This window comes from Ranitomeya imitator, chromosome 4, assembly GCF_032444005.1.
Source record: "Ranitomeya imitator isolate aRanImi1 chromosome 4, aRanImi1.pri, whole genome shotgun sequence".
Classification (NCBI taxonomy): Eukaryota; Metazoa; Chordata; class Amphibia; order Anura; family Dendrobatidae; genus Ranitomeya; species Ranitomeya imitator.
Window position 1 is genome coordinate 488,948,172 of NC_091285.1, and position 23,665 is coordinate 488,971,836.

Here is a 23,665-nt window from a genome sequence, read left to right on the forward strand (position 1 = left end):
GCTACGTGATGTTTTTTACTTATAATGAAGGTGTTATATCTGGGACATTATCATTGCCCAGACAATCTGCCTTGTGTCAAGTCATCCTACTCCGCCCTCTCCTGTGATAAGAAGCTCACTGTCAATAGACTATGTAGATAGAGCCTGGTGTGGGCGGAGTTAGCTTTCTCAGCTCTGCTTCATCTAAGAACTCTGATTATGTCACAACTGCTGTACCTGCTGTACCTAGTATACTAAGCGATACATTGCTCTATTATGTCGCTCTCAGATGAGGTAGCAAAAACCTGCTGACAGATTCCCTTTACGAGTTGCTATGGAGCAATTGAACCCTTATTGTCCACAGTGATAGCTCTATAGCTCCATAGCATAAAGATCTAAGATCTCCAAATACCAACTGAAAATGCTTGAAATACCAAATGTAACCAAAGACAATTTATTTTCAATTAAATGTCAGTGCTATCTACAATTATGTAAACTCTATAGAAAACCCACCACTGACATTCTCCTCATTGTTACGGTCAATACGGTCAGTTACACAGCTTACGAGTCTGCCCCTTAATATACAGTTTTTCCTCTTTTTATTAGATAAAGCAGTGAATGCAAAGAAATGTAATTGTTTTTGACTGTGTACAACCAGAATAGATTGAGCTCAGGGCTGGAATTATGTAGTGATGCTATAAAACTTTATTTTTAAAGGAAGTAAACTACCATTTTATAGTAGGTCAAATATTCTTTGGAACAATTGTATGGATTTCTGCATTAGTGCTGATAGGAATATATTTAGGAAATCAAAGGCACCTGGTGCAGTGAGTAAGCAATTTGTTATCCTCTTTAAAAGCTGTACACGATAGGGGAGCAGAGAGCCATTAATACAGTAAATTGAATAGCTGTAGAATGGACTCGTTTGTAGGCATAGAGTGTGCTCTAGGAAGATAGAGTGTTCACTCTCATCCCTGGCCATAAATTGTAATGGTACAGTGGCAGATAGCATCCACAGCAAAATTGTGTTTTTGTTTTCTTTAGATTTCAGAATCTTTATATTTTCCCCTGTCATATGGCGCTTTTTGTCATTGTGGCTAAAAGTGACAAGATGGAACACCGGGCTCATCAAGATGCTATTGTGATGTTTTATGTGCTAAATAGTATAATAAAACAAGAAATGTGTTAGCACTGTGTAGGTTCTTTTATTGCTAGGGATGTTGACCCTTGCATTGCAGGATCTGTGTCAAAGCTGCCGACAGACTGTAAATACCAGATGTGGAACTTTTACATGTGCTAGTTGAAATTTGCATTAAATTTAAAGGGGTAACGACGACTTAAGCTTGATCGCAACGTCTTACCGTTCCAGCAAAGTGCATGGGATTTAAGGAAATCTCATGCCCACTGTACCTTTTTTTTATGCAGTCTAAACTGACCTGTGGTGCATGTATAAAATCCGCAGGATGTCAATTTCTTTTATGTGCGGATTTTACTCATAGAATTGAGCAAAAAATTTGCGAACAAAAAACTTGTGTTTTTATTGCATTTCTGCTGCAAATTTGCACAAAAAAACAAATGTAATCCACACATCCCTGTATCAAAAACGTGATAAAAATGCATATTAAAAAAACGCACTCAAACGCAAAAGTAAAAACATCAGTAATCTAGTTAAGTTAATAGGTGCAGAAAATCTGCAATATCAAAATACCAAATACTCATTGTGGAAACGTAGTAGCCTTAAAGGGATTGTCCACTTGTCAGAGATTGATGACCTAACCGGGATTGGCACCCCTACCAATCAGCTGTATGCAGCTTTGGTGGCAGCCAGATGTAAATAGTGTACAGAGGAACAGCACATTTTTCAGATTTCACTAAATTGTTTATTTATTGTGCTGCAGAATCCAAGAAAAGCCATGGAGTACTCAAGAATTGTAGATGCACAAAGCTGATTTGTGGGTGTGCCCTGTGCTGGACTCCAATTCTAAGGATTGGTAATCAAAATCTATGTAATGAACAATCCCATCAATGAAATCATTGTCTATTTGACTAAGTGTTGCCATCCATTCATGGAATGTGCCACACATACAATAATGTTTTTGCCACTCTGTTAGATCAATGGTACAAGAGTAAACTTCGCCGGATGCTTCCCCCCCGAAAAGGGATGCGTGCATGCTAAAGTATCATAACATGTTTGTAATCCTAAGAGTGGCTTTCCCAAAGACAGCAGTGAGACACACAGTGTGCATTTCAGGTCTAAACATCCAACCCCGGGAACGTCAAGGCATTGTCACAAAAACATTAGAAGCAGCAGCAATGTAAGTGGCATAACCAATTTCTAAAAGTCATTTTACGCATTTTTTAAACAAGTCCGTGCACCAGGAGAACAGAGCACAAGTCTGACACATTGTGAACGACTGGACAGGATGGTGCAGGAGTATCTGGAGATTAATATGAATGCCAGGTTGGACCCTTTTCTATTTTGGTCTTCAAAAATGGAAGAGTGGCCTGAGCTTTCCTGTCCCACCTTGGAGGTTTTGTAATGCCCACCATCCAGCGCTCTCTCAGAATGTGTCTTCAGCGCTGCTGGGGGTATCCTGATGGATAAGCGCATCCAGGTGTCCCCTAAAAGTGTAGACTGACTAACTTTCATCAAAATGAACAAGTAATGGGTATCTAATGACTTTTCCTCCCCAGTCACACACTGGGCAGACTAGGCAATGGTGTTGTTTTTAGTGTCATGCATTGATCTCGCATTATTGCAGTCTGTGACACCTTTGTCGTGGCTACTGCTGCTGATGTTCCAAATAATTATTTGAAATGTGGAAACTCGAAGTTGCATCTCCATCTGGGGGGTTGCCTTTAGTATAATGTGTGTCAGAGGCCTATTATAGTGTTTCTACTCTGTAGAAATTGTTGCTAATTTAGTGGTGTGTGACAATATTTTTTTTAAATTTGGAGACTCAAAGTTGGGCTTTCATCTGATGGGTTGCCTGTGTAAGTAGGGCTCTTGGAAAGGCCGTCCTGGAATTACTTTCAGTCAACTATCTGTTACTTTCCTTACATTTATCTACCAATAGTACTCTATGAAACTGATGTTTGTGCCATCTGAGTGTGGCTGGAAAAAAAATAATTGGAGGAGTTGCATGAGGTATCAGGACTCCCAGCTAAGAAGGCTTACACCACTCCCTTAACCACCAGGTCCTCATTAAAACTTCAATTCAAAGCTGCAAATGCTGGCCCAGATGCTGATGCCACATGCATGGCTCATGGCTGACTGCTGCTGTGCCATTTGCAAATTTCTACTGTGGGTCAATTGATGCCACTTTTCATGGTTTCTGCCCCTAATTTGACCTGTTTGGGAAGATTTTTGTCACCTCTTAAGGTGTTGTGTATTCGTTTGATTTGGCCTTACATTGAAATTAATGGGGTTCGGGTACGTTTGTCGAACTGTTCGTCGAACTTCTAAACATTTGGCAATTCAAACGGAATGGAAACTTGAAAAGTTCGCTCATGTCTGGTTGCAAACAACTTTGGTCCCCGCCATTCATGCTGAAATCCTTGGGACTTCTGGCTGTGTTGAGTCCCAAGATAGTTTTAAACAGTTTTAGGCTGAATTACATTGCGAGGCCTAGCAGGAGCTACTGCCATCCTCAACTATATCTGCTTAGAAGCTTAGAATACCAATACACATCACCTAATAGCTCTGCCTTGCCTTTACTTGCATACTGATTGTGTTTATGTACTCTTCGAGATCCAGGGTTAGATAAGTTTTTACACAGATGTTGCCTTTCTTTACACACACAAAACATATTTTTAAGGTCTACCTGTTAAGATGGATTAATGAAGATGCACATTTGGGTGAACACACACACTGTCAGGATTCCTTTTGTCGTTCTGAAGTTTGACCAGTAGTGGCTGCTATTGCTTTTCTTCATAATTGTACCACATTTCCACTCTTTACCATTGGAGGCTGCTGTTGTGTTCTACACTTTCCCTTTACTTACGTAGATGGCAGATTTTGGAATCCATCTTGTTTCTTGTTTGGGCCTTCTTAAAGCCTCCTGGATCTCTCACTTATTGGTTGAGTATTGTGTCTAGCTGTTAGTCTAATTCCAGCCTCCAGCTCCTGAACTGTCTTATCCAGATGTTTCTCACTTATCTCTGTATTTTTTCCTATGACTCCTTTTCCTATCTCTATGGATTTCTACTACTGCCTGCTGTTCCTTGCAAATGCTCCTACTGCCATTTGATTCCAGCAGTGCTACACCAGTATTGCAAAAGAATAGTCAAGCAATGAGTTAGAGATACATGTGGCCTTAAGAAGGCCCAAATAGGAAACAGGATGGATTCCACAGGTAAAGAATCTGTATAAATTACAGGACTTTGCAGAGATGATTAAAGCGGAAGGAACTTAATGGTAGCAAACTCCAAGACAAATAACAACAGAACACAACACTGACTGAATATTCAGACATTACATGTGCTTCTAAATCAACTAATAAGTCTTGGATTATGATATCATTGGGGTACGTTGAGCAACTTGTGAAACCCAAAGAACAGTGGTCATAAAAGTAGGGAGATGCTTCTGATTCTGAAGTCTAGACAGGGCCGTAACAGTATCCCCCATTCAGGGCCCTCTCCAGAAGAGTTAGTAGCAAAAGAAAGAGGATGCTTGGAATTAAATCTTTTTAGCTAGATTGGAGCACATTTTCAGCAACCAGCATTTCTTGTTGGGATCTTATTCCTTCCAGTCTTTCAAGTAGATGAGAATCCCAGGATCCTTCTTACAGTCAAAAACATATTTAATTTCTTTATCCAGCTCTGGATCAGCGGCAGTCTTTACTGTAGGAGAGAATTTGTTGAGGAACAAAGGACATAATATGGACTGGTACCTTCAGTTGGAAAGTGATCAGAATAATTTGCTTAACAATGTGAGCTGTGCTATAAAACTTAAGAGCCAGCTTTTTGTAAGGAGTTTTTAAATGGGTATTTTTGGTGGAAAGCCAAACCTTTTCTCCGGGAGAGATGTTGGGTACAGGTTGATGGTATCTATCAGCACTCTTGTGCTTTAGCTGCAACTGCAGCAACATTTAATTGCACCTCTGTCCAGATGTGTATATCCCGAGTGAAGCTGAAACTGAATTGTTGGCAAATTCAGTCCAAAGAGGCAGATATGCCTAATTATATTGATGGGAGTTGGAGATATTTTTCTATGGACTGAGTCTCTTAGTTTGCCCATTATTTTTGTGAGGAAAAGCTGAGAAATGTAAGGAGATTTTTAAATTGTTACAGAGTGGCCTTCAGGTTTTGGAAAAACAAATTGCACACTCTGACCAGACACTATGCAAACTGAGAGATTTATTTTGAAAAATATTTTGGCCAACTGTGGAGCAGATGAAAGTCCTAAAAACAGAACAAAGCAAAACATTTTTGACAAACAGCCCCTTACGATCCAGATGCTAGTGAACCCCTGCTCTTGAGGAAGATAATAACAAAGTCTATAGAAATATCAGGTAAATGCTCTTGTGGTATAGGAAGAAGCCCAGGAGGTGCTTGAAGTGAGGGTTTGAAGTGTGTACACTGACAGCAAGGTGCTATGAATTCTTTGATGTCCTGTTTCCATTTGGGCGTCCAGTTGAAATGAGCAAGCAGTTCAGCAGTTCACTTAGATCCTGGGTAACCAGGGAGAAGTGAAAAATTGACGCAGGATATTAATTTATGATACAGTGCTTTAGATGAATAACTAACAGAAGAGATGATAATAAGGATCCATACATGCTCAATTGCATGTATGAGTTATCACAACAATCAAAGGACATGATAAGGCATTATCTTTGCAGTTTTTTTCAGTAGGACAGTAGGTGTAGATGAAGTCAAACTTTATAAAGAAGAATGACCATAGAGCTTGCTGGAGATTAAGCATACAGGCTGATGAAAGATATTTGTAATTTTTATGGTGAGTATAGATGCTCACTGGAACTTTGTTCCTACTACTTGATGTTGCCTTTCCTCAAGATATAATTTTATGGCTAAGAACTCCTGATCACCAATTGAACAATTCCGATTTACTGGTGAAAGTTTCATTATGAAGAATCTGCGTGAAGACCAACCGTTGAGAGTATTTTTTAATGAATTGATGTTAATAATTTGCAAAGCCAGGGAATCTTTGGAGAGCTTTGAGACAACTGGATTGTGGCCGATTTATGATGGATAAGTAAGTATCTGTTTGTATTTTTTTTACCTTGAGGACGGCGAGAAAAGGGCAATGCACAACTTTGTAGACTAGACTCAGTGGCTGGCCAAGGAAAATTAGTAAAGCAGATGAAAGACATTATGTTCACTTCCCGTTTAAATCAGAAGATGTCCAGCAACTCATAATTTGCAGACACCAGTCGGAACTAGTTACAGTACACCCATCTACTGTTCAAAGCATTGTCTCCCCAAACCATAACTTTGACATAGAGATAAGGCCAAGTGAATTGTGTACAAAAAAAACCTCCAAGGGCAAAGATATCATGAAAGTTGGGGATCCCATAATATTCTAAAGACCTAGTCACATCCCATGAGCAGCGCCCATATGAGCTCACCAAGGTTATGTGGCCAAAACCTTTATCTGATAAAATCAGAGTTTTTGTCATTGTTCATTTATGGAAGACAGTTTGCTGTGAGAGTTTCCCATTTTCTAAATTGGAATGCTTCTCTTCATAAAGATAAGAGTTATTTCTGTGACATCAGATTTAGTACATTTCTTTTGTTATCCTTTTTTATTTTATGTAATTTAAAATGCAGTATTGCTTTGTTGCCATTTTGTAACATTTTTTGTATATTTTTATAAATAGTGCCTACTTTTGGATTAAATATTTAAAATTTAATAGCTTAGTTTTTCTTGCTCTACTGTAAAGGTACCTTCACACATAACGATATCGTTAACGATATCGTTGCTTTTTGTGACGTAGCAACAATATCGTTAAGGAAATCGTTATGTGTGACAGCGACCAACGATCAGGCCCCTGCTGGGAGATCGTTGGTCGCTGAACAAAGTCCAGAACTGTATTTCGTCGCTGGATCTCCCGTGGACATCGCTGGATCGGCGTGTGTGACACCGATCCAGCGATGTCTTCACTTGTAACCAGGGTAAACATCGGGTAACTAAGCGCAGGGCCGCGCTTAGTAACCCGATGTTTACCCTGGTTACCAGCGTAAAAGTAAAAAAAAACAAATACTACATACTTACCTACCGCTGTCTGTCCCCGGCGCTCTGCTTCTCTGCACTCCTCCTGTACTGGCTGTGAGCACAGCGGCCGGAAAGCAGAGCGGTGACGTCACCGCTCTGCTTTCCGGCTGACCGACGCTCACAGCCAGAACAGGAGGAGTGCAGAGAAGCAGAGCGCCGGGGACAGACAGCGGTAGGTAAGTATGTAGTGTTTTTTTTTTTTACTTTTATGCTGGTAACCAGGGTAAACATCGGGTTACTAAGCGCGGCCTTGCGCTTAGTTACCCGATGTTTACCCTGGTTACCCGGGGACTTCGGGATCGTTGGTCGCTGGAGAGCTGTCTGTGTGACAGCTCTCCAGCGACCAAACAGCGACGCTGCAGCGATCCGGATTGTTGTCGGTATCGCTGCAGCGTCGCTTAATGTGAAGGGGCCTTAAGACCCCCATCCCTGAAGCCATTTGTTACTTGTAAAGGTTGTCCAATTGGCCTTTATTGGTGGAGGCAGCTAGATTTTTGTTGATTGTTGTGGAGCATCGTAGTATATATACAGTGCGGGAAATGAGTATTTTATCCCTTGCTGATTTTGTGTTTGCCCACTGACAAAGAAATGAACAGCCTATAACTTTAATAGTAGGCTAATTTTAACATTGAGAGACAGAATTTCATAAATCAAATCCCTAAAATCACATTGTATAAATTATATAAATGTATTTGCATTTTGAAAGGAGAAATAAGTATTTGATCCCTCTGGCAAACAAGACTTAATACTTGGTGGCAAAACCTTTGTTGGCAAGCACAGCAGTCAGACATTTTTTGTAGTTGATGATGAGGTTTGTGTACATGTCAGGAGGAATTTTCGTCCACTCCTCTTTGCAGATCATCTATAAATCATTAAGATTTTGAGGCTGTCGCTTGGCAACTTGGAGCTTCAACTCCCTCCATAAGTTTTCTATGGGATTAAAGTCTGGAAACTGGCTAGGCCACTACAATACAGGTGCTTCTCACCAAATTAGAATATCATCAAAAAGTTAATTTATTTCCGTTTTTCAATACAAAAAAGTGAAACTCATATATCATATAGAGTCATAACAAACAGACTGATCAGAACATGGGCTACAAGTATCGCATTCCTTGTGTCAAGCCACTCATGACCAATAGACAACGCCAGAAGCGTCTTACCTGGGCCAATGAGAAAAAGAACTGGACTGTTGCTCAGTCGTCCAAGGTGTTGTTTTCAGATGAAAGTAAATTTTGCATTTCATTCGGAAATCAACATCTGGAGGAAGAGCAGAGAGGCCACAATCCAAGCTGCTTGAGTTCTAGTCTGAAGTTTACACAATCAATGATGGTTTTGAGAGCCATGTCATTTGCTGGTGTAGGTCCACTGTGTTTTATGAACACCAAAGTCAGTGCATCCGTCTATCAAGAAATTTTAGAGCACTTCATGCTTCCCTCTACCAACAAGCTTTTTGGAGATGGAAATTTCATTCTCCAGCCGTACTTGACCCCTGTCCATCCTGCCAAAAGTACCAAAACCTGGTTTAAAAACAACAGTATCACTGTGCTTGATTGGCCAGCAAACTCGTCTGACCTTAACCCCTTAGAGAATCTATGGGATTTTGTCAAGAGGAGATGAGAGACACCTGACCCAACAATGCAGACAAGCTGAAGGCTGCTATCAAAGCAACCAGGGCTTCCATAAAACCTCACAAGTGCCACCGACTGATCGCCTCCATGCCACGCCACATTGATGCAATAAATGATGCAAAAAGAGCCCCAACCAAGTATTGATTGCATTTACTGAACATACATTTCAGTAAGCCAACATTTCGGATTTTAAAATAATTTTTCAAGCTAGTGTTATAAATATTCTAATTTACTGAGGTAATGACTTTTCACTTTTTATACAGAAGTACTGAAATAAATTAACTTTTTGATGATATTCTAATTTTGTGAAAAGCACCTGCATATATGCCAGCTAACCAGCTAAGGCAAAGCATACAGTTGGGGGCTGATATTAATAGGCTTGGAAGGTCCATGGATATTTGCTCCTTCCCAGCTTAATAAGACCAGCCCTCAGCCACCCCAGACATAACATGCAAAGGCAAATCAGACACCTGGGTGCTGATATTAGTAGGCTGTGAAGGTCCATGAATATTGGCCCCTTCCCAGCATAATATTACCACTTCACAGCTGTCTGCTTTCCCCTGGATTTTTAATAAAAATAGAGGGAACTCCATGTCATTTTTTTCTATTTATTTATTTTACACATTCAGACGGGGTCACGTGGTGCGCCATTCAATCACAGCCATTTACTTTACTTGCCTTTACTTGGCAAGGCTGTGATGGGGCTGGAAGTGCCAAAAGCCTTTCAATAAGCTTTACTAGTATGCCGAAACCGAACAGTAACATGGCCGTATTTTTTAATAAAGATTTTTTTGTGTGTTTATTTCTTTTGACTACTAGGTTAGTAATGGGGATGTCTGACAGATGCTTCTCCAGATGCTTCTCCATTAATAAGCCGTGGACTCGATGTCAGTGCCAGCTGCTGACATCAACCCCACAATCCCAATCAGTGGCATGGACGTACAGTAAGAAGTTCATGTTCGGGGTTCAGCTCCAGACACTGGGTGCTGTAAAAAGTACAATCTGAACCCAACCTAAATATGAACATATAAAAAAAATGCATATACATATTGTCTTGCATGTAGTTAGTTAGCTGAAATGTGTTTATGGTGATTCTATAGCCATCTTTGAGATCCCTGCTGATAACATGTTTGCCAAAATGTTGTCATTGGTGACCTAATTTGCCTGATGTAGGAGGTTGTGAGGCAATACAGAGTGGATATCACATCTAGCCACATGCATGTAGATAATTATTAGACTACTTCATGGTTGGTTCTGTGGGTGGGATTGTGTTTTTGAGTACAACATCAAATTTTAAAATTGGTTTTAATTGAATTGCAAAATAAATTATGCAGTCCTGAAGTATACATGCAATAATGAACATTGGCTAATATACATAAGTATATATAGTATATATGTATAAGGGAATTACATTGTAAGCCAGAATCACGTCCTTTTATGAGTGAGAGTGATTTTGATAATAGGGGAGAGAAGCCGTGGGGAAATTCAAGTCTTTTCTGTACAATATTGTATAATGTAGTTGTCAGGGGTATTGGTGTGACTTGTTTGTAAGTGAATGACAGACAGCTAACAGCAGAACCTGGGAGGGATGAGTCGGGTACTGCTGGAGCACTGACCAGGGAGTAAGTCTAAATCTTCTTTTCCTCATCGTAATTGGCATTGGAGCCCTGCCACTAATCAATACTGTGCATAGCAAATCACCGCTTGAGTTTGAATCCAATTGACAGAAAACTGTTCATGTTTAACAAACTACTTTATAACGGAGCAGCTCACGGACTGTGGTTAGCCAGAAGCACAAGTTAAAAAAGGGCCACAGAGCTGTAAAATGCAGATTACAGGTTCATGGGAATACTGCTAGTTCAGATCACTCACAAAGGCCAGTGCTGTGGCAATACTTGAATATATTATCTCTCCACCCCAAAGGCAATGAGTTTCTAGGTTTAAAAAATATACATTCCAGTTTTTAAAGGCACAAACCAGACAAACCTAATACCTTTTTGTTTCGCTCAAGACTCTGTTCACACCTGCATTTCTGAGGTCAGTTTCACTATTCTGTTCTAGGAACAAAGAAATGGAATTGTGGTATAAGGATCTGTTATCTGCTACATTATAGATGCAAATAGGAATAGAAAAACAGATACTACATGATACATTATAGTATAAAAAGTAATTGTATGAAATAGATTCACAAGAAGTTGAAGAAACCAAACATGTGTAAATCTGGAAAAATACTCAGACAAAAAATAGAGAGCCCAGGGGTCAGGTTATATGGAACATAGTACATATAATAAAGATATGTTAAAGTACTAAATGGGTTGCATATAGCGCCCAAACATTGACCATATGCATAGATCATATAATGTAGAACCAACAAAGTACTAAACGACAAAGTCGCAAGTGCATATATCTAACAGGCTGTCTGCATACTGACATACGTTTCGCTTGTGCTTCTTCAGGATATGCCCTGTGAAGAAGTACTTTCATACTAGCGTCATGCACTGCACGTCGCAATGTGTCGTTTAGGAGAAAAAACGCATCCTGCAAAATTGCTCGCAGGATGCATTTTTACTCCATTGGCTAACATTAGCGACGCATTGCGATGCTTTGCCACACGTCGCAACCGTTGTCAGCAGCAAAAAACGTTACATGTAACGTTTTTTGCTGCGTTGTGTCTGCCATTTCCGACTGTGCATGCGTGGCCGGAACTCCGCCCCAACCTCCCCCCAACTCACAGTGGGGCAGCGGATGCGCAGGAAAAATGCATCCGCTGCCCCGTTGTGCGGTGCTTGACAGTATGCGTCGGTACGTTGGGCTGACACAACGTGACGGCCCCGTACCGACGCTAGTGTGAAAGTAGCCTAAGCCAGGATACATAGTGCCTGTTGGGATGGTACTGTGCTGTGTAGTACTTTGTTGGTTCTATATTCTATGGTCTATACATTTGACCTATGTTTGTGCTGTTTTATTTGACCTCTGGCTCTGTTTTCTTTTCCTGTGAGTTTTCCCACCTGCATACATAGGTTTTCTAGCACTCTTCGACAGGCCAATTTCATTGAGGTGGAATTGCACATAAACAAAGACACAATATACGTATAGTACTAAATGACAAATTCAACTCAGCGACATCTGTTTTTATGATGACCTCACTTGTCTTAAAAGAGAAAAATAAATCTCTCATTGATAGTAAATAATACCTAAATACAGTGTAATGAACTTCTATTAAAAGTAATATACAGGACTTAAAATGGCACGGTAGCTCAGTGGTTAGAATTGTTGCTTTATAGCACTGGAATTCCAGGTTCAACCCCAACCAAAGACAACATCGGCAAGGAATTTGTATGTTCTCCCTGTGTTAGTGTATGTTTCCAACAGGTTCTCCAGTTTTCTCCTATATTAGAAAGACATACTGATAGAGAATTTAGATTGTGAGTCCCAATGACTATGTCTGTACAGAATATGATGCTGCTAGATCCATAAAATAACTCACTTAAAGTCAAAACTGTTATGTCATATATGGCCTCAGAATTCTTACTAAACTATTTTAGCCTTTTGTTTTTCATATTACTACAGAAATCCAGATTTTTATTGTAGTTATTCATTCATCAATATTTCTGTCTTTTGCTATTAGTCACATATTCGCTCAGAGAAGGATTGCAAAATATCATTTAATAAGACTCACACTCGTCAGGGATGCCAGTGCATTTGTCAGTATTTGCCAAAGATGGTGATTGTTTTTTTTTCCTATTGGATCATTCGTAAATGTCTGAAAAGCTGACATGTCCACTTTAAAAGGGTAGTCTGGTTTCATATAGAACTGGGCAAAGTAGAAAAAAATAGATTACTTACCTAATGAAGCCCTTACCACTGTAGCACCACTTCTACATTGGTCTTTGCTTTTAAGGCTGCAATAGTGGGGTCAGCCAAACACTGGGCTCAATGAGGATGCCGAGGTAGAGCAAGTGAACACTGGACCAGAGAGATTTTTTAGGCTAGGTTCACATTGCGTTAGGGCAGTCCGTTTAGCGCATACCGCTATGGACGGCGCTAACGCAATGTCCCAAAAGGGATCGCATTTGCCGATCCCGCTAGCGCAGATCCCCGATCTGCAAGCAGCATTCACTGTCCGTCACTCAAATGATGGCACATCACTAGCGCACGCCCAATGTGGGCGTGCGCTAGCGATGCGTTCGCCATTACAAGCAATGGCAGCATTAACGGACTACGTTACACGTTACGCGTTATGCTGCGGTGTAACGTAGTCCGTTAAACGGGTTCACATAACGTAATGTGAACCTAGTGTCTACTATGCAGGGAGGCTTCTGCTTTCCATGGTACAGCATATATTTGCTCTTAAGGGTACATTTTATCCTTGTGGAGGGTGCCAATATGGCAAAGGGAGACTTATAGGTCATGCAATACTCCCCTAGGAATTTAAATATACAAATACCCTGTTCTCTTCCTCTCAGAAGAGGCTATCTAATGCAACCTATTGGAGGTAGCAAACCAAAGGGCAGAGTCAGACTGCCGTATAACTTATGCGAGGATCGCATCGCACTGCACACACTGGCCGGCACCTCTCCTGACCTGAGCAAGACAGTATGATGTATTTCTATGCAGCTGTCAATCTCAGGTCTTGAGAGCCAACAGCAATACGAGGTTTACGATGTGATTCTGGCACGAGAAACATGGCAGTCTGTCTCTGCCCTAAAAGTCAATATCCACCCTATAAAGGGCTTTCCACCTGACTTTGAGTAGGATGCCAAATCAGAAACTCCATTTGAAAAACTTTGTTTCACGGATTCGGTGAAGCTGGACATTTTCTTCTTTTGGATTCTTCATGCCTGGACATAGCAGGTCCGTGCTCCCGAAACTCAGCTTATGCATCACTGGGGAGCTGGTTTATATTCCTTCTCTTCAAAGTCCTCATCAATGCAAAGCAGGAGAACTGGTTGGTTGAATGAAAAACCTCTGACAAGTGGCATAAGGGGAAAAGTTTCTTCTTGTGGAGAGCAACATAGCTACATCCAATTCCTCTTTGAAGAGCCTATTTTATTTTTCAATTCTCAAGGGATAATCAAGTGGCCTATAAGTCTCCCAACACTAACTAGGCAATTTTAGTCTTTATGCCACCTGTCGAAGGTTTCTCCCCCCTCCGGCTAGTTCTACTTTGCACTGGTGAGGGGCAAATACCTTGAAACATGTGTATGCAACTGGAGCTTCTGGTTTGGATTCTTATTCGAGGTGACACAGCATATGTTGAATCTGAGCATTACTACCTCTGATAGTTGACACTAGAGTCTTTGCTCTCTTCCTCACTGAAGAGTAATTTACATTCTGCATACATTTTCATGAATCTTTTGAGCCAAAAATGTTACATGTCCTTTATAACTTTCGTGCAATTGTTGCCTACTTTTAGAATTAACCCTTTTACTGGACACAAAATGATTGAAGTGTAATTAAAAAGTATTTAAAATAGTTATAAAATTTGGTGTACATTGTTTACTCCATCTTTTTTCTTTATAACTTTTCCCTCTTGAAAAAAAGGAGACGAAAATTGTCAGTCCTGAGTTAAATGACTATCTCTTAATGGCACCACAATTGCACACTAGTTTAAATTCTCTTTTGTAATAAATTTATTGCTGTAGAATTTGTAGCTGTTTGACACAAATTTTCTCATTAATTATAGGTCAAGCTCATGATGAAGAGTACTACCCAGGCGGTGGCATTATGGGGAAATCGGGCTCCTGCTCACAGTGTAACCACCATGATGATAACAGATGATCAGAAAACAATTGTCACTGGAAGCCTCGAGGGGCAGATATGTCTGTGGCATTTGTCAATGGACATGAAGGTTTGTAAATGAAATTTTTTTTAAAGCGGTTTGTGTTGAAATATAGATCAATAACAAAATTTTAAGCGGGAGTTTACCCAAAATGTATAAGATCCTTATGATAGGGAAAATTTTCTGACTACAGGGGGTCAACCACTGGGATTTTCAGTGATCTCGAGAATGGGGCTCTAGAACAATACTTTCCAGAACCTCCTCTGGAACGGAGAGGATGTATACATGCTCGGCTTATACACCGTTCTTTGTCTTTGGCATTGTCAGAAAGAATTGAGGAACACACAGCTTTCACCAGCAGTTTCATAGACAACAAATAGAGCAGAGGCTAAGTATAGACACCATTCAAGATGGGGCTATGCAGGTTCCTGTTTTTGGAGTTCTAGAATCCCACTGTTGGATCACTAGTGATCCATCCACTAGGGTTCCATGAATAAAAGATAACTTGCAATTTTGGGAGAACCCCTGCAAGCAAAATTATATTTTTTCTAGAAACAATATATGTTGTGCTGTGCATTTTAGGATTGATAAATGTTTTTAAGGAAATGTTATCAAAAAGCTAATCTTTTAAGTTGAAGTTAACCTATAGTAAAAGTTTAACCATACATGACAAATGTATAGTCAGCATATCATGTGTTCCCCAAGAACCTGCCACTATTGGTGCATTGTGGGCTGCAGGACAAGTTATTTGGAGGCAGTGGATATGTTGACTATACATTCGCCTTGTATAGTCACACTTTCAATTTTGACAGTGGGCAGCTTGAGTTGCTAAAAGCTCCTACATGCACACATGTGGATGGTACCATATTAAAAATGGAAACCGCTTTGCATTATCTCTTGAACAAAATTGCCCCTTCTGCATCACTCAATGCTTTATGTCTTACTATTCAGTATATATTGTTACAAAGTAACCTCAATACATGCAAATGGTTAATAAAGTTAAGCACAAAGATATAAAACCTGATCATAGTATCTTACATAATGCTCAGCCTGGCAGGAATATGTTCATGTAGAAACTGAAGCAAAAAATGATATACTCTTTTATATCAATACCCTATAAACATCCAGTAATTTAAGTATCTTACATAGTGCATTGGTATGTCAAGTCAAAAAGCAGTGACCTATATACTCATGTAACATAGAGATGTTTGCTGCATAGTTGCTTTATTGATTAGTCCAAATTCATAGAAATACTAGTTTTTTTTTAGTTGAACGCTGTTTGCAATTTTGGAAACTTTGTATTAATAAATAATAGTTTCCTATTAGAATTCTGTCTGGCATCAGTGATCTGGAATTCTGTGCTATTAATGCCTTAGTTTGACCAGTAGAATTATAATTATATGAGAATACTGACTGACTCCGGCTGGAATGAGAGAATCAGCCATTGAGGAGTATAATTTTATGGTTCACATCTCTTAAATCAGAAGTATCTGGCCCAAAGGGCCTCGAAGGCTGAAAGTGTGTCTTATTGTAGACGAGAGTAACACTGGTAATATTATACAGAACACCCAACCAATCAATTCTGCACCCTAAATGTGCACAGTTCTGCTGTGTTGTTAAATTTTTCTTAATTTTTTTTAGGTTACATCTAAAGCAATTCTGTTTGGCCATACTGCTGCTATTACATGCTTAGCGAGAGCGCGAGATTTTGAAAAACAACCTTATGTGGTTAGTGGTTCAGAAAATGGGTAAGTACAGGGATATTTTATCCCCCCCTAAATTCTGTTGGTTAACTGTGGAAAAGTTAAAAAAAATAATATTTTAAACGCTTGATTATTCAAGTGTAACAAAAAATATTAAATTGAAAAAAAAAAGGATTTTTTTGCTGCGTTTTTGAAAATATTTATGGCTTTGTATTACGTACCCAAGTAGAGCTTTTGTAGATTCAGGGTGGATGGCAACTGAGAGTGACCACTTTCAAAAAATCTTGGTTCCTGGCTGCAGTTTGCTTTTAAAATCTAAACTGCAGTTTTCTCACTGTGTCTGGGACTAGTACCGAGTCTTTGGTAGTGAAAAAGTCCAGCATCAAAAGGTTGCACTCCAACAAACTTTATTCCAAAATCTTCATATAAAAACATAGACAACCGGCAATAGGTAAAATGGCAAAAATAGTCTTTGGTGTTGCTCCTGATTTTTCTTACTGGCTGTGGCGCTAACGTCAGTTGCTTTGAGGAGCATGTTCTGTCTAGACGGAAACAGCCGCTGAGCTCATGAGTAAGGGTGCTAAGTGCACCAGAAGTGTATAAATGTTCTGATCTATGAACATATGATGCATGTGGAGATGTTTTAATCATTTTTTGAGCCGGACTTCTACCACATTTTGATCATTATTGTCGGTGGCAGTGATGTTCATTCCATGCTCCAGAGGGACTAGGCAACTGCGGTGAGACGGCTTTTTCTTGTTTCCTGTTAGTGCTGAAGCCAATACTGGATGCTGGGAGCCAGATAACAAACTGCAGCCAGGGACCAAGATTTTCTGAAATGGGGCAAACCTTTTAAATCTTTCAAGACAATGTAGGAAACTTAAAATGTGACAAAGCAAAGAACATGGTGTGCACTAAAATTATTAGCTGTACAAGTGAATGTAATTTTATAAACTCAGGAATCGGAACTGGAAATACAACATATCTCAATTTAACCTTACAGAGACTTACAATAATATTTTAGGCTGTAACTTTTATTGAGATTTCCAGAATATCAATTAACCTCCCAGGAAGTATTAGTCAGCAGCAACATTCTTTACATTACATATATTTCAAATTTACTGTGAATCTAAAACGTAGCATATCTATTCTGCCAGTGCTCTCTGTAACTTGGCAAACAGTGTTGAGAGACTTGAAATTGTTCCAAAAAATGAACTATTTCTCCAGGAAAATCTTAGCAATTACACGTTTTATTATACACATGCTTATTTCCTTTGTGTGTAATGGAACAACACCTAAAAACAGAGGAAAAAAAGGCAAATTGAACAAAATTTCACACCAAACCTCAAAAATGGTCCTGACAAAATTGTTGTCACCCTCAACTTAACATTTGGTCACATACCATTGGAATAAATAACTGCAATCAATAGCTTCCTATAACCATCAACAAACTTCTTACACCCCTCAACTGAAATTTTGGACCATTCTTCTTTTACTCCAGGTCTCTTATATTGGAAGGGAGCCTTTTCCCAACAGCAATTTTAAAATCTCTCCACAGGTGTTCAATGGGATTTAGATCCAGACTCATTGCTGTCCATTTCTGAACTCTCCAGAGCTTTATTTCCATGCATTTCTGGGTGCTTCTTGAAGCATTTTTGGAGTCATAGTCATGCTTTAAGAACCATGACCTAGGATCCAAACCCAGCTTTCTGACATTGGACTCTACATTGCAACCCAAAATCCTTTGGTATTCTTCTTCAGATTTCATGATGCCTTGCACATAGTCAATAGATTCAAAGAACCTGGCACTCAACTGAAGTGTTAGCAACTCCGTATGTTTATTATAGTACCAAAAAATGTTTTGGTCTGAAAGACCTTCCTCAGTTGCGTACTGCAGTTTATAGGAGCAAAAAGTGCCGCCGTTTGGTACAGTGTCTAGCAAAGGCCACCTCCTTTGTGGTCGTTACATGGAAAATATGACCGTCGTATAAGGGGGGTGTAGTATCTCACGATGCTTAGGTGCCGTATTGTCAGGCGTGACCGCTCGTCCTGGGAGAGAGGAATGTCACCGTGTCACGCCTGACAACACGGCACCTAAGCATCGGGAGATACTACACCCCCCTTATACGACCGGATGGTCATATTTTCCATGTAACCAACACAGAGGAGGTGGTCTTTGCTAGACTCTGTACCAAGCAGTGGCACTTTTTGCTCCTATAAACTGCAGTACGCAACTGAGGAAGGTCTTTCAGACCGAAAAATTTTTTGGTACTGCAATAAACATACGGAGTTGCTAACGCTTAAGTTGAGTGCCAGGTTCTTTGTATCTATTACAAGTGGTGTGGGAACCTACCTGTGCACCCTCGGAGTAGTGCTCACGTATATTATCCTTGCACATAGTCAAGACACGCAGTGCCAGAGGCAGCAAAGCAACCCCAAAACATTTTTGAACCTCTACCGTATTTGACTGTAGGTACTGTTTTCCTCTCTTTGTAGGGCTCATTTCATTTTTGGTAAACAGTAGAATGATGTGCTTTATCAAAAAGCAGCAGTGGGGTCTTCCTGGGTCTCCAGCCACAGCATTTCCTTTCATTCAAATATCGACGTATAGTCTGAGCTGACACTGATGCAACCGAACCTGCATGGCAGCTTGAATTTCTATGGAACTTGACTGGGGCTGCTTATCCACTACACGGACTATCATTCATTGCAACTGGTGATGGGTGAGCTTGCTCGCCACTGCTCGATTCTCTATCAAGCATTTGGGTGCTCGGTTGAGTACCGTGCAGTGCCGAGTGCAGCACTGAAACCGGGAATATATTCTCTCTATTTCTATCTATTCATCTCTCTCTTTATCTCTCTTTCATCTCTCTTTCTCTCGCTTTATCTCTCTCTCTTGCATGCTTCATCTCTTTCACTTGCGCGCTTCATCTCTCTCACTTCATCTTTCTCTCTCGCTTCATCTCTCTCTGTCTCTCTCGCTTTATCCCTCTCTGTCTCTCTTGCTTAATCTCTCCTTGTCTCTCTCGCTTCATCTCTCTCCCAGCCCTTCAAGTACTTTTTCTCAGAAAAATACTCGACTTCTTCATTGACGTACATTATGCTTGGTACTCGAGTCGAGCACCCATCCAGTCTAACATGCTCGATTCTAGTACCGAGCATCGGAGCAGTTTACTGCTCACTTATCACTAGTTGCAACCTTTCATTAATTTTTCTCTGCGTCTGCATCAAGGGAGAGTAGCTACAGTGCCAGCCATTGTAGACTTCTTGACTATGTTGCGCACTATGGACAAATTATTAACACCTATAATTCCTCACAAAATAAATACCAAGCCAAGAGATAATTACCAATATCTCCAAAAATTGCGCTGAGCAAAACCAAATAGAATTATATAAACTTTATTTAAGACAATATATAGCAAAGATAAAAACATATGTATAAAAATAGGGGAAAACGAAGTGCAGGAACAACCGGCAGGTATGGCTGAAAAAATGGCTAAGTGGACATAAAATTACCTCCAAAATATCATGATGTGTATAACAAGACGCAGTATCACTTGACAAATGTAGAATATATTGAAAAATCTTGCGTATATATCACAATTCCACCGACGCAGCAGCTGATAGCGATCATGCACCATATACATGAAAAGTACACATATACAGTTAGGGCCAGAAATATTTGGACAGTGACACAATTTTCGCGAGTTGGGCTCTGCATGCCACCACATTGGATTTGAAATGAAACCTCTACAACAGAATTCAAGTGCAGATTGTAACGTTTAATTTGAAAGGTTGAACAAAAATATCTGATAGAAAATGTAGGAATTGTACACATTTCTTTACAAACACTCCACATTTTAGGAGGTCAAAAGTAATTGGACAAATAAACATAACCCAAACAAAATATTTTTATTTTCAATATTTTGTTGCAAATCCTTTGGAGGCAATCACTGCCTTAAGTCTGGAACCCATGGACATCACCAAACGCTGGGTTTCCTCCTTCTTAATGCTTTGCCAGGCCTTTACAGCCGCAGCCTTCAGGTCTTGCTTGTTTGTGGGTCTTTCCGTCTTAAGTCTGGATTTGAGCAAGTGAAATGCATGCTCAATTGGGTTTAGATCTGGAGATTGACTTGGCCATTGCAGAATGTTCCACTTTTTGGCACTCATGAACTCCTGGGTAGCTTTGGCTGTATGCTTGGGGTCATTGTCCATCTGTACTATGAAGCGCCGTCCAATCAACTTTGCAGCATTTGGCTGAATCTGGGCTGAAAGTATATCCCGGTACACTTCAGAATTCATCCGGCTACTCTTGTCTGCTCTTATGTCATCAATAAACACAAGTGACCCAGTGCCATTGAAAGCCATGCATGCCCATGCCATCACGTTGCCTCCACCATGTTTTACAGAGGATGTGGTGTGCCTTGGATCATGTGCCGTTCCCTTTCTTCTCCAAACTTTTTTCTTCCCATCATTCTGGTACAGGTTGATCTTTGTCTCATCTGTCCATAGAATACTTTTCCAGAACTGAGCTGGCTTCTTGAGGTGTTTTTCTGCAAATTTAACTCTGGCCTGTCTATTTTTGGTATTGATGAATGGTTTGCATCTAGATGTGAACCCTTTGTATTTACTGTCATGGAGTCTTCTCTTTACTGTTGACTTAGAGACAGATACACCTACTTCACTGAGAGTGTTCTGGACTTCAGTTGATGTTGTGAACGGGTTCTTCTTCACCAAATTAAGTATGCGGCGATCATCCACCACTGTTGTCATCCGTGGACGCCCAGGCCTTTTTGAGTTCCCAAGCTCACCAGTCAATTCCTTTTTTCTCAGAATGTACCCAACTGTTGATTTTGCTACTCCAAGCATGTCTGCTATCTCTCTGATGGATTTTTTCTTTTTTTTCAGCCTCAGGATGTTTTGCTTCACCTCAATTGAGAGTTCCTTTGACCGCATGTTGTCTGCTCACAGCAACAGCTTCCAAATGCAAAACCACACACCTGGAATCCACCCCTGACCTTTTAACTACTTCATTGATTACAGGTTAACGAGGGAGACACCTTCAGAGTTAATTGCAGCCCTTAGAGTCCATTGTCCAATTACTTTTGGTCCCTTGAAAAAGAGGACGCTATGCATTACAGAGCTATGATTCCTAAACCCTTTCTCCGATTTGGATGTGGAAACTATCATATTGCAGCTGGGAGTGTGCACTTTCAGCCCATATTATATATTTAATTGTATTTCTGAACATGTTTTTGTAAACAGCTAAAATAACAAAACTTGTGTCACTGTCCAAATATTTCTGGCCCTAACTGTATAATAGCATCAACTGATAAATAACCACAAATGTGCAAAGTCACAAGGAATATAAGAATAAATAAACATAAGGTGCAAGATCATCACCAGCCGCGGTGCCACGGAGTATAATCATATACCCACTGTATGTAAAGAAAGGAACTTAATTACCTAATGGAAGCCACCAGCCAGGGACCCACCACACCCGACGCACGTTTCGGAACATCAAGATCTCTGGAGATGGATTTGTAACCCTGAGATTGTTGATATTTTTCAATAATTTTGGTTCTCAATTCCTCAAACAGTTATCTTCTCCTTTTTCTGTTTTCCATGCTTAGTGTGGCACTCACAGACACAATGCCATGATTGAGTCAACTTCTCCTTTTTTTAATTGGGTTTCAGATGTAATTTTCATATTGCCCACACCTATTACTTGCTACAAGTGAGTTTGAACAAGCATCACATGCTTGAAATTAAATTGTTTACTTTTACTCACATTTATGGAAAGGTACCAACAATTTTGTACAGTCCATTTTTGGGGATTTGTGTGAAACTTTGTCCAATTTGCTTTTTTCTCCTCTGCTTTTTTGGGTTCTTCCAATACACACAAAGGAAATAAACATGTATATAACAAAACATGTGTAATTGCAATACATTTCTGGAAGAAATACTTGGTTTTCTGTAACAATGTCAAGAGTGCAAACACTTTCGTTCATTACTGTATATCATAGATTTCAAATAAGGCCAGGTTCACATGTTCAGTATTTATTTATTTATAAATTTTTTATTTTCAAATTTTTCAAAATACATGAACAAAAAAAACATGAAACATGAATCTGAGACATACTATTACAGACTGAGTAGGATAAGTTCTACCATACAGATGTATCAAATTGTGTATATTGTTCACCAGAGGTGTCCCTAGCTTTGGTATTTGCATAAATTCCGGTGGCGATAATGGAGCGTACATTAACATAAGAACAGAGAACAACAAAACCGTAACGGGGGAGGGAGGGGGGGGGGTAGGAGGATTGGGATGTACCGAAAGGGATGTAATGGTCAAGTGAAATTCCTGAAGAACAAAACATTCGTCAGAGGAAGACGGGAATAAGAAGACCTTAAAACACCAAGGAATAGTCAGGTAATTTTGACCAACTGGAAAAGAGTGCTAGTGAGAATATCAATTAATACTAATATAGCCAGGTGAATGAGCAATGCCCGGGTCCATCACAGTGTAGCGTAATGAAACATGATGAAATCTTAGGGAGCCAAATTGTATAGCTAAGTAGAATATCTGGTGGAAGGCAGTGAAGTAGAGTCAGTCGACATTTGCCATGGCAGCCATGTCCGAAAGAATTTGTCGTGTGAATGAGAATCCCAGCTGGACAATTCCTCAATCCTACAGATGTCCTGGACTTTTTTGGTCCATTCATCAATATGAGGGGGGTTCGTTTGTCTCCAATGTAAGGAGATCAAGTGTTTGGCTGCGGCTATTAGAAGAGGGAGAAGGTCATGTTTTTAAACCAATTTGGCGGAGTCGGCCGAAGACATCTTTCCAGAATTTAGTGATAGCTGGGCATGACCAGAATATGTGTGATAACGAGCCCTTTGAACTCATACACCTCCAACAAAGAGGAGAGTCTGATAGGCCCAGATGATAGAGCGACTCGGGGGTTCTATACCATCTGGAGAGGACTTTAAAAGCATTCTCCTGTAACAGGACACATCTTGAGAACCCATGCGAGTGTCCTAGTACTTGTTCTGATTCCCTACTGGAGAGAGATATGTTCAACTCAGATTCCCAAGAGGATAAGTATAAGGGTTTAAAATTAGTAGGAGGGGAGATTAAATTATGGTATAGTTTAGATATTAATTTAGGGGGTGTGGGATTGAGTTTGAGTATAAGCTCCAACCAAAGCCAGTCTGGGTTAATTTGGGTATTTGACTTGAGTTTAGACATGATATGCTGAACATGGTGTACTTGTATGAAATCTCGGACATGTTCAGTATTTGGTCAGTATTTTGCATCAGTATTTGTAAGCCA

General features: G+C 40.0%; 1 protein-coding gene across 2 annotated transcripts in view; it reads left to right on the forward strand.

Annotated features, from left to right (window-relative positions):
* WDR72 (WD repeat domain 72) overlaps window positions 1–23,665 on the forward strand; it is a 565,895-nt gene that overhangs the window by 94,200 nt on the left and 448,030 nt on the right. For both annotated transcript variants that reach the window (XM_069765969.1, XM_069765968.1), the window contains 2 exons: window positions 14,528–14,692; window positions 16,265–16,371. In XM_069765969.1, coding sequence (XP_069622070.1) covers window positions 14,537–14,692; window positions 16,265–16,371 — 263 coding nt within the window. In that variant the 5' untranslated portion in view covers window positions 14,528–14,536. The remainder of the gene's footprint in view (window positions 1–14,527; window positions 14,693–16,264; window positions 16,372–23,665) is intronic.